Genomic DNA, 12,464 nt, shown 5'->3' with positions numbered 1-12,464 from the left:
AAAGGATGTGGGCAAGGTAGTCCTTTTTTGGAGTGAGAAGAGTGAATGCTGTCTGTGTTTGATTTTGTTCAGGTAGCGTCACATACCAATCTATTCAATCTTATCCTTATTTTGAATTTATAAACACTTAGGTTCTATGCCATCCTGCCACAGACACTATCCCTGCCACAGACACTAGCCACAGCCCTACTCATGTGCACACTATTTATCTTATTTATGTAATTCATCCAAGATCCTTTCAGTGATATTCAATTTTATAAGCACTCTTCCCCCCAGAATCAGATATGAACAGACCAGTTTGAGCCTGGATTTGGGGTTCAAGTTTTGTAATCTTGAATTCATCTCCTCTCCTCTCTCAGCCTCAGAGTTGATAAAAATGAAGCTTAGACATAAAAAAGAATGAAATAATGCCATTTGCAGCAACATGGATGGACCTAGAGATTATCATACTAAGTGAAGTAGGTCAGGCAGAGAAAGACAAATATGGCATCACTTATATGTGGAACCCAATTAAATGATACAAGTGAACTTACTTACAAAACAGAAACGGACTCACAGACATAGAAAACAATCTTATGGTTAACAAGTCGGGATGTGGGGGAGGAATAAATTAGGAGTTTGGGATTAACAGTTATACACTACTACTACTACTAATGGATAAACAACAATGACCTACTGTATAGCACAGGGGACTATATTTAATATCTTGCAATAACCTATAATGGAAAAGAATCTGAAAAAATATATATGTATATGTATGTGTATATATATATAAATCACTGTGTTGTATACCTGAAACTAACATGACATTGTAAATGAACCATACTTCAATTAAAAAAATGAGGTTTAGAGAGACAATGGTGGTTTGCCAAAATCAAACAAGAGGTTAATATAGAGCTGGGTTCAGAGTCTAGTCCCTTTGAAACCCTAGGACTAAAAACAAAACAAACAAAAACCCTCGTGGGTGGCCGTGATGAATCTTCCCCACTCCCTGTCCTTGCCCACTTTTTCTAGCTCAAGCAGATGTTTAATCTGGTACAAAGTCCCAGTGCCATCCTTTAAGATCAGGGTTCTTCCCATCTCACCAGGCTCCTCCTCCACCACATCTCCTTACTTGCCCTTTTTTTCCAAACAACTCTCTGGCTTTTCTCTTACCTTGTCCTGACTTGCCCTCACCTCTCTCTCCCAACCATTCACCAGGTGGCTCCTCATGTGCCACCTCTTCAGGGAAGCTGTACCTTTCCTGTAGCAGGTGATTGATTTGTTTGTTTTCTGGACTAGACTAGAAGTTCCTCGGTGCCAGGAATGGGTCTGGGTTTGCCACTGTGTTCACCAGCACTTACTGCAGGGCCTGTCCAAAAGCAGCTCCTGGGTAAATGTGTGCTAAATAGACAGATAGTTGGATGAATGAAAAGGAATGGTGGGTACTTGCTGATCACCTTGAATGAGGATTTGTTTGCAAATCAGCAAATTATTTAAAAACCCATCCCCACAGAGAGCTAGGGAAATGAAACAAGAATGACAGGCAAAATGACTTCTAAGAATACCAGAGCCTCAGGGTCTTATTTTCACACCAGGCTTGGCTAGTTTTGTTTATTCAGAATTTTCTTATTTCCATGTAAATCGCATTCCCTGATATCATATGGCTTTGACACTATGTCTTCCTGTCTTTTGGTTAAAAAAATAAATACTATGCTTAGTGAGCTCCTGGATTTAACATGTTGCTATTATTAAGAGCTACTATTTACTAGAGCTTTCTGTGTTAGGGAGTGTGTGGAGTGCCTGACATCTGATATCTAATTAAATCCTCACTGGTCAGTGATACTTCCCTCATTTTGCAGGTGAGGAAGTAAGTCCAGAGAGGTTAACTATTCGTGGTCACCCAAGAAATGAGCAATGAAGCTGGGATTTGAACCCACGGCAGGCCTTTTTGTTCTCCAGTTCTTGTCTCCCCAATTTACAAAGTGGTTGCATGTTCATCATCTCAATGGCCCCTTGAAGCCGCTCATGAATGAAGGAAACAGGGTTCCCTAATCCCCTGTGGAAGGTGAGGGAGTTAATGACATACTTAGGACTTCAACCTTGTCCAGCAGACCCTGTGCTCAGCTTTTGCCAGGGGTGTGACTGTGGACAATATGTTTTCCCTCTCCAAGTCACAGGGTCCTCATCTGTAAAATGGGAATGAGGGTTTTTTTTTTTAATTTATTTTTATTTATTTATTTTTGGCAGTGTTGAGTCTTCGTTTCTGTGCGAGGGCTTTCTCTAGTTGTGGCAAGTGGGGGCCACTCTTCATCGCGGTGCGCGGGCCTCTCACCATCGCGGCCTCTCTTGCTGCGGAGCACAGGCTCCAGACGCGCAGGCTCAGTAATTGTGGCTCACAGGCCCAGTTGCTCCGCGGCATGTGGGATCTTCCCAGACCAGGGCTCGAACCCGTGTCCCCTGCACTGGCAGGCAGACTCTCAACCACTGCGCCACCAGGGAAGCCCCAAGGAATGAGGGTTTTTTTTTCCTTCCCCTGACACCAGGTATGTGGTGTGTTTTCCAACACCACTTGTCCAGCTCTCTGACACCAACTAGGTGTCCTGCAATTCAGTTCAATTCTAACATTGATACCCGGAGCTACTGTCAGACTTCACAGATTAAAGGCGCAGTCCCACAAGACTGCCTTCACTTCACAAGTAGTGGGTCCCCAGGTTACGTGCCAGACTTGGCTACACAGTCAGGGTTTCCCACAACCCCCCTCCTCAGGTTCAATAATTTGCGAGAACAATTCACAGAACTCCAGAGAATGCTATACTTACTATTGCAGTTTATTATGAAGGATATAAATGAACAGCCAGATGAGGAGGTACATAGCATGAGATCCCAGAGTCCCGAGTAGAGGAGATTCTGTTCCCATGGAGTGGGAGTGCACCACGACCCAAGCACCTTGATGTGTTCCTCAACCCAGAAGCTCTCTGAACTCATGTTTTAGGGGTTTTTTTTTTAAATATAATGGAGGCTTCATTACATATGATTGATTGTATACAATCATACAAATCATTGGCCAGTGGTGACTGAACTCAATCTCCATCCTATCTCCCCACCCCCGCCCTCCCCCATTCCCTCCCAGGTAAGGGGTGGGAAGGTAGGGCTGAAAGTTTCAACCCTCTAATCAAGTCTTGATCTTTTGGGTAACCAGCCCTCATCCTGAAGCTATTGGGAGGTCTCATGAGTGACCTCATTAGCATACACTGGGTATGGTTGAAAGAAACTTATAGGGAGTAACAAAAGACACTCCTGTCACGCCTATCACTCAGGAAATTCCAAAGGTTTGAGGAGCTCTGTGCCAGGGACTAGAGGCAAAGACCAAATATATATTTACCATTATACTTCAGGGAATAATCATGGAACCTACCTGCAGGGTTGCTGGAGGAATGGAATGAGATAATGGAGATAAAGCAGTGAGCACACACAATTTGTCTGCAGGAAGCCCAAACCTTTCAGGCAAAGGGAGAGCAGACGGAAGCTGAGGCTGGAATGGGTGGAACTGAGGTGGAGCCAGAGGGGGTGGGAGTAGGGCAGCCAGGATGGATGGCTGAACCTCCACAGGCTTCTTGGTGATCTCAGGTGGAGATCCATACTGTTAGCTGAGAGAGGTTAGAGCTGAGAGAATGACTAAATCCAAGCTGCTTGGATCCCAGCCTCTCAAAGGCTCCTGCCTCTTCCTCCTGCTTTCCCAGTCCCACCTACACACGTGCGCGCATGCACACAGCCCCACATACACACATACACACGTTCCTGGGACTCATACCCTCTGTCCCAGGAACCAACCCATTACTTCTCCCAACAGTTAGCACCAGTAGCCTCCTAAGCAGCTCTCAGGGTCATTCACCCATTCATTCACTAATTCCTTCCTTCCTTCATTCATTCACCAAGCATTTCCCAAGGTTTTGGTGCCCTGTGCTGGCCTCACTGAACTGAACAAATCATGCTTCCCTTCCCAGTAAAGGAGCTCCCCCATCAATCTAGCCAGCTCTCAGATGCTTTTGCAGGGGCATACCCTGTCTCCAGATATCCTTCCACCTTGCTGCCCTCATGAAATTCTATCATTGGCATCCTGTTTCTTATCCCTAAAATATTTTTAAATTACTATTCAAATGATGTTGAATAATATTATTAATATGATACTCATCACCTATTGCCTGAAGTTTCAGCTTTCATTTCTCTGAGAATACCACTATACTTATAGAGTTGGTTTTGCCGGAAGACAGTGTAACAAAGTGGTTAAGGGCTTGGACTTTGGGGCTGGCATAGACCACCTGGGTCTGGGTCATGCCTGTATGTCTCATCAACTGTGAGACCTGAAGCATGGTACTTAACCTCTACAAACCTCCATTTTCTTATCTGGAAAAGGGGGATTATAATACCTAATCCAAAGAGTCATAAGAAGTAAGTGGGAAAATGTTTATAAAGTGCTTAGCATTTAATATATGTTGATAATTATAGCGGTAGTCAGATTGTGTACACATCTCCATGACCTACTTTCTCTGCTTTACTTCATTTCATAAAACTTTTCTATCTTGTTACTCATTGTTCATACTTATTATTTTGAATGGCTACAGAATGTTTCATCAAGCTTCATTATAATTAACTTAGTCATTTTCTTATTGCTGGATATTTAGGTTATTTTCAGTTTTTTCCTAGTATAAATAATGCTGTGGTTAATATTTTGGAACATAAAATCTTTTTCAAAAATAGTAAAACAAATTTAGTTCAACATATTTTCGTCTCAACCCTGAGTAAAATTTTGTGATAAATACCCTGGATACAAGGATAGCTCAGCCCTGGTCCCTTCCTTCAGGGAGCTTGTGGTCTTGAGCGGAGAGAAGCCTTGCGCATACCTCCTGTCAGTTATATAAGGCAGGGAGTGCAGAGTGCTTTCAGAGAGAGGAATAGAACGCAAATGTGTGAAGTGAAAGGGATCCATTACTGTGCAGGAAGTATTTGTGGACCTGGAAGCTCCATAAAAGTTCAACTCATCCATTCAGATGTGCATCCAACAGGCTAAGCACCTCTGCTTGCGGGATTGCATCCTGCCTTCACACACTGTTGGACTGTAAAACCAGGACGCTAATCCTAGGTAGAAAGGCCCCAGAGAGATTGTCAGCTATTCTCAGAAGCAGGAGAACTGGAGGCAGCCTGCCAGGAGGTGGAGGAAGGCTTCTGAGGTCAGGGCTTTGACCTAAGCTCTGAAGGAAGGAAGATGGAGTCTTGGAGGAGTTACAGCTAGCAGAAGCCTCAGATGGGAGCCCTCTGGGATGGAGCATGTTGGGAGTGACGACAACTTGCTTCACTGCTGGGTTGCAATTGTTATGTTAGAGTTCAAGTCCTGGTAGAGAAGGAGGAACTTCTCTATGAGGACATTTTGCCTCCAGGGAACCTAAAGCAGCTACTAAGGGTGAGTGTCTGCGGTCACTTTTGCTCATCAAACCACGACAAAACTGCATAGTAAGTGACTGCAGCTCTCCCCGAGTGCCAGGAATACATAAAAAACCCCACATAACATAAATTTACCACCTTAACTTAAGTGTACAGTTCAGTAGTGTTAAGTACAATATATTCACATTATTGTGCAGAACTCTTTTTCATCTTGCAGCACTGAAACTCTGAACCCATTAAACAACTACTCACCATTCCCCTCTCTTCCCAGACCCTGGCAACCACCATTCTGCTTTCTGTTTCTATGAAGTTGACTTCTCTAGGCATCTCATATAAGTGGAATCATACAGTATTTGTCTTTTTGTGACTGGCTTATTTCGGTTAGCATAATGTCCTCAAGGTTCATCCGTGTTGTAGCCTGTGTCAGAATTTCCTTCCTGTTTTACCAGGCAACTTTGAGGCAAGTTATGAACATTAATTTATGCATGTTAAATCATGTAATCCTCACAACGACTTTGTGAGGGAGGTACTGGTCTCGCCTTCGCCGTATTGAAGATGAGGATGTCGGAGGACAGTGAGATTCAGTTGACTGTCTCAAGGACTCCCAGCTGGTGGTGGAGCCAGGACTTAAACCCAGGCAGCCTGGCTCTAGGATCCATGCTCTTAACTACTCCTCCACGTTTCCTCTCTCACTGTCACGAGGAGCACAGAGGTAATCAGAGATCGGTGCATCTAAACAAACAAGATGCCTATGTCATCAATTTCCAATGTTAAAGGGAAAAGAGCCTTAGGTTGGAATCAGAAGCCTGGGGTGTGCATCTGGTTTCTGCTCTTGATGTTCTGTGACTATGAGTGAGTTCTTCCCCGTTCCTGTAGGGTGTCATTTTCCCCATCAGTAAAATGAGGTGGTTGGGCAAGATCATTTGTAAGGTGTCCCGTGGGCAGTTGAATCTGGGAAATCTGCTAAGGTTAAATATGTTTCCCTTTAAAAGAAACAAGCGTGGTTTTGACAATGGTAAATACCTAATTATTGCAGTTTTCTTTGAGAAAATCTTCCGGAGCGTGGAGCGGGGGAGAAGAGAAGAGAGATTAAGGCAATTTTAGAGGAGCAGGAAGACAAAGACCGCACTCTTTTTCATTCTGTGAAAGAGCATCTTGAGGGTTGGGTGCATGCGCAATTCATCTCTGAATCTTCAATAGTCTTGCAGCTTCCTCCGTGTAGCTGGTACCCAGGAAATATTTGAATGTGCCTGAGCGACTGTGGCCAGCTAATCTGAATGCGTCCCTAATTTACACACCTTTGTCTCCAGGTGGGGCCTTTGTAATGGACCCCTGTCAGAGTATTCACAGGAAGGTGGAACTGGGGGGAGGGTAACTCCGGCGTATTGAGGAACTTCTATGAGCTGGGTGCAGTGCTACACATTTACTTTTTAAATAACAGCTTTATTGAGATATAATTCACATACCATACCATTCACCCACTTAAGGCACACTTCAGTGTTTTTTAGTATATTCGCAGAGGTGTGCAAGCATCATTGCAGTCAACATTAGAGCATTTTTATCACTTTCCTTAAACCCCGTACCTATTAGTAGTCTCCCTATTCCTCCTCAACTCCATCCTCTTCTTCCACATCCCCACGCCTAAGCTTAGGCAACCACTAATCTAACTAATAGATTTTTCTATTCTGGACATTTCATATAAATGAAATCATACAATATATGGCTCTTTGTGGACGGCTTCTTTCACTCAGCATACTGGAATGTTTTCAAGATTCATCCATGCTGTAGCATGAGTCAGCACTTAATTCCTTTTTATTGCTGAACAATATCCTACTGTATGGCTTTACCACGTTTTATTGATCCATTCATCAGTTGATGGACATTTGGATTCTTTCTACTTTTTGGCTAATATGAATAATGCTGCTATGAACGTTCATGTACAGGTTTTTGTGTGGACACGCTTTCATTTCTCTGGGGTATATATCTAGGAGTGAAATCATTGGATCACGTGGTAACTCTAGGTTACCATTTTTGAGAAACTGCCAGACTATTTCCGAAGTGGCTGTACCATCTTACATTCACATCAGCAGTATATGAGGGTTCTAATTTTTCCACATTCTTGCCAACAGGTGTGTAGTGGATTGAAAGGGAGCCCCCAAAAGATATGTCCATGTCCTAATCCCTGGAACTTGTGAATGTGACCTTATTTGGAAAAAGAGTCTTTGCAGATTTAATTAACTCTAAGATTTTGAGATCTGCCCTAAATCCAATGACAAATGCCCTTATGAAAGACACACAGAGGAGAGACACAAAAAGAAGAGGAGAAGCGCATGTGAAGAAGGAGGCAGAGACTAGAGTGAGAAGCCACAAGCCAAGGAATGCCAACAGCCAGCAGAAGAGGCAACAACTGGATTCAGATTTCCCTAAAGCCTCTGGAGGGAGCATGACCTTCCCAACACCTTGATTTTGGACTTCTAACTCCCAGAATTGTAACCATCTTCTTACAGGCCTCCTGTCTCCAGCTTCTGCCCCCTCCAGCCCACCCCCCACACCAGCAGCCAGAGGAACTTTCCTAAAGCACAGCTCTGATTATGATACGTCCCCCCTCAAAAACATGCAATGACAACTTACTGCCCACATGACAAAGTTTAAACTGTAAGCCTGGCATTCAAAGCCATCCCTGATCTGGCTCCTTTATCTCTCTCCAAGCTCATTTCCTTCTTCCACCCTTCACACATCTTTTGCTCCAGCCAAACAGATTGTACTCTTCCACAGATGTACACCTTGTCTTTGCTCTTTTTTTTTTTTTTTTTTTTTTTGGCCGTGCTGTGCAGCTTGTGGGATCTCAGTTCTCCGATCAGGGATCGAACCCATGCCCCCTGCAGTGGAAGCACAGAGTCCTAACCACTGGACCACCAGAGAATTCCCTGCCTTTGCTCTTATTATCCCTTCTGCCTGGATTGCCCTTCTCACAGCATCTTTGTGGACTGAAGTCTTTCTGCTCTTCAGGACTTGGCTCAGATGTCATCCCTCCATAAAGTCATCTCTTTTCTCCTAATTGGAAATGATCTTTATTGCATTGTGTGTCTATCCTTGATTTCCTCACCTGCAGGGCCAGGGCTGCAGCAGTACACATCTCTGGGGATGGGGGCATTCACTTCATAGTCTATGAGATTGGTTTTCCTTAGAGTTGTACAGTAAAAACCACCTGTGCAGCCTTACATGGTCACTCTGGGTAGGTTTATGTTATCCACAGGAGTCTAGAGGGATGGTCTTATGAGCTTTTCAAGCACTTTTGCAAAATTTATTAGCTCCCAAACATGAAAAGAAAACTGCAAATCTGAAATTAATTATAAGTTCTAAAGAAAAATTACTTACTTTACAGTAAAACATTTTTACACTAAAATGTAAAATGTTTACGCTAAAAATTGTTTTTACAGTATAAAATTTTAAAATTTAACTGGTGGGATACAGCTTCCAAAGAAAAAGTAATTAAAGTTGGTGATGATGATGATGATGATGATTGATGATAGGTAACATTTATTGAGTGCTTACATGTACTAGGCACTATTCTAAATGCTTTGCACATTTTAAACTAATTTACCCCTTACAGCATTTTTATGAAGTTGTGCTATTATCACCATTTCAAAGATATGGAAACTTAGATATAGCCTATGAATGTCTTAAAATGGCCCTGCTTGCCTGCATCATCCTCTAAGTCCTAGAGCACAGGGGCCATGAATGCCTCCGCGCTGTGTTCAGCTGAGGCCGTGGCATAGAATAGGTGCCCAGGGGCTGTAAAATGAAGGTACGAATGAATCATTGAGTTGAAGGTCTTCCATAGCATCTTAGATGTGTGATGTACATCTTTATGGGATACATTGCCTTACCTTATAGTGTTTTTTTTTTGTTCTTATCTCTATTACTAGGCTCCATGGAGACCTGGAGCATCATTCTGGATACAGGTCTATCGGTTGTCCTGCAGAAGCGGGCATCTGCTGTTTTTAACATAGATATTCTATGCAAATAATGAGCAAAAGAGAACAGGGGTGACTACATTATTATTGGACAAAACACATTAAATTATAATTATACATGTGAAATAATTATCCCCATCAAACTAACATATCCATCACCTCCCATAGTTACCATTTTGTGTGGGTGGTGAGAACACTTGGGATTTACTTTCTTAGCAAAATTCAAGTATATAATACGTTATTATTAACTACAGACACCATACTGTACATTAGGTTTCCAGAACTTATTCATCTTATAACTGAAAGTTTGTACCCTTTGATGGATATCTCTCCACCATTCTACTCTCTGTTGCTATGAGTTCTGCTTGTTTTTGTTTGTTTGTTTTTCAGATTCCACATGTAAGTAAGATCATGTGATGTTTGTCTCTGTGTCTGGCTTATTTTACTCAGCATAATGTTCTTCAGGTTTATCCATGTTATTGCAAGTGGCAGGATTTTCTTTCTTTTTTTTTTCAAAGGCTGAATAATATGCCATAGTATGTATGTACCACATTTCTTTACCAGTTTATCTGTTGATGGACTCAGGTTGTTTCCATACCTTGGCTATTGTGAATAATGCTTCAATGAACACCAGAGTGCAGATATCCCTATGAGGTAGTGATTCTATTCGCTTCAGATATGTATCCAGAAGTGGGATTGCTGGGTCATATGATAGTTCTATTTTTAATTTTTTGAGGAACCTTCACACTGTTCTCCATAGTGGCTGCACCAATTTGCATTCCCACCAACAGGGCACAAGAGTTCGGTTTCCTCCACATCCTCACCAACACTTGTTATCTCTTGACTTTTAGATAATAGCCATCCTACAGGTGTGGTTTTGATTTGCATTTCCCTGATGGTTAGTGATGTTGAGCATCTTTCCATGTACCTGTTGGCCATCTCTATGTCTTTTTTGGAGAAATGTCTATTGAGGTCCTTTGCTCATTTTAAAAATCGGGTTATTTGCTCTTTTGCTGTTGAGTTGTATGAATTCTTTTTTTTTTTAAACTTTTAAAATCATGTTTATTTAAAAAATATATAAATTCTAAAAATATATCATACCAAGAGTATCCGATAAGGACTTTTTATACCTTCCAGTTCTGCCTACATTCTCAAAACTCTTCCCTGACAACAATGATATCACTGGGCATAGGGGTAGGGGGTTGGGGGCAGCCTCTGAGACAGTCACTGAGGAGGGGCCACACCTCAGTGTAAGTCAAGTTACAGTTAGAATTTAGTCATAGAATAATATGTCTAACACAGGCATCTTTCCTTACATTTAAATTATTCTTCCATTTTTTTCCCTAAAGCCTTTCTTTCCTCTATAAGCCCTCATCCTAAGCACTCATTTATTTTGCTTATTTATTTTGCTTTTTTTCCTCTCTTTTGTTCCACTGGTGTAACATAAAAGATTATGTTCAGTAAACTATCTTCTGGAGAAGAAAAATCAAAACATGATCAAAGATAAGAATTTACCAAGTTTAAATTTTAGGACTCTAAAAACCTAAGTGGTTTAATCATCAGTTGCCCAAAAGCATTCTTTGTTTCTTTTCCAAGATGATGATGATTCTTCATACATTTCCTTTTTCCATATGGGTACCTTGGCTTTTAAAGTATCACTGGCATAGCTCACAGCTTCGAGGGATGCAGCCCTATGGGCTGAGGACACAGCATAATGATTTCTTCTGACACTGGAACTAAGCCAAGTCGATGGAACACTGCTATATGTTTGGCCATTTCTGCCTAGTGTCACTACAAATTTTTCTGACTTCATTTTCTGCCATTGCTTCATATTCTAAGCTAATGACCTTTTTCCCTTCGAAGTTATTCCTTGTAGTTCCTACAAATAGGGATATTGCACCACAGAGTGGAGAAATCACCAGCTGTGAGACTTCATCTACTGCAAGTTTCTCAGATGTGAATTTTATTATACCTTTAGATTTCTCTTCAACTTCATTTATATTTTTCCCACGTGGCTCAAAAGCACTATCCTCCACTAATGGTGGGGGGGGGGGGCGCGGATAATGGCAATTTCATCTCCTGATTGAAGCAGGAGGAGCTGATCTCCAAGCTCGACACATTCTTGAGGAACAGCAAATATCACCTGATTTCTGACATCAGCCAATCCAGAATGGCGTGTTTCTATCTCATTCCACAGCTGCAATGCTTTTATTTCTTGTGGCACAGAAATGGTCTCTGAGCGAATTCCTGTTATTTCAGCACTTTTTGCAAAATACAACACTTCCACCTGGCACCGTGGCGCCATCCCGCCGGAACCCTAGCCCGGTATCCCCGAAGTCTTTGTATATTTGGGGTATTAACTCTTTATCAGATATATGGTTTGCAAATATTTTCTCCCATTCCATAGGTTGCCTTTTCATTTTGTTGATTGTTTCCTTTGCTGTGCAGAAACTTATTAGTTTGATGTAGTCTCATTTGTTATTTTTGTTTTTGTTGCCTGTGCTTTTGGAGATAAAATAGATTTTAAGCAAAAAGTTTACAAGAGACAAAGAAGGACAATATATATTGATAAAAACTTAGTCCATCAATAATTATTAAATTAGGTAACAACTATAAACATATATACACCTGAAAATAGAGTCCCAAAATATATAAAGCAAAAATGGATAGACTTGAGGGGAGAAAGAGACAATTCTACAGTAATAGTTGGAGACTAGTTGTATTTGGAATATCATTCTTCTCCAACTAGTTCAGGCAATTCAAGTTTGAAGAAAGAGAGTTAACTGCAGAGCAATGAGTGTCACCATGGCTTTCAGAGACAGGATGAGTGGGGAATAAAAGCAAATTCAGAATACGTGGATGGATGTTGCAGCACACCACTGAAGTTGAGAGTATGACAGTTCAACTGGTGTACAATCACGAGTTTGAAAACAAATTGCTATATTCACATCACTGGTAGTGGGCACGGGGAATAGCACCTCATCCATAGCAGCTTGGGGACTGACTGGAATTTCTTTGGCTGGTAGCTGCTCTCATTTTGGAAGGGCCTCTGGTCCCCGTGTGAGA

General features: G+C 41.8%; 1 protein-coding gene across 1 annotated transcript; it reads right to left on the bottom strand.

Moving 5' to 3' along the window:
• Positions 1–11,433: 11,433 nt before the first annotated feature.
• LOC103015296 (molybdopterin synthase sulfur carrier subunit-like) lies at positions 11,434–11,703 on the bottom strand. Its single transcript, XM_028162566.2, has one exon. The coding sequence runs from the start codon at positions 11,701–11,703 to the stop codon at positions 11,434–11,436; it is 270 nt and encodes an 89-aa protein (XP_028018367.2).
• Between the last annotated feature and the right edge of the window lie 761 nt (positions 11,704–12,464).

This window comes from Balaenoptera acutorostrata, chromosome 6 (genome assembly GCF_949987535.1).
Source record: "Balaenoptera acutorostrata chromosome 6, mBalAcu1.1, whole genome shotgun sequence".
In the NCBI taxonomy this organism is placed as follows: Eukaryota; Metazoa; Chordata; class Mammalia; order Artiodactyla; family Balaenopteridae; genus Balaenoptera; species Balaenoptera acutorostrata.
Note: the sequence above shows the minus strand (reverse complement) of the source record. Positions and strands in the feature narration are given on the sequence as shown.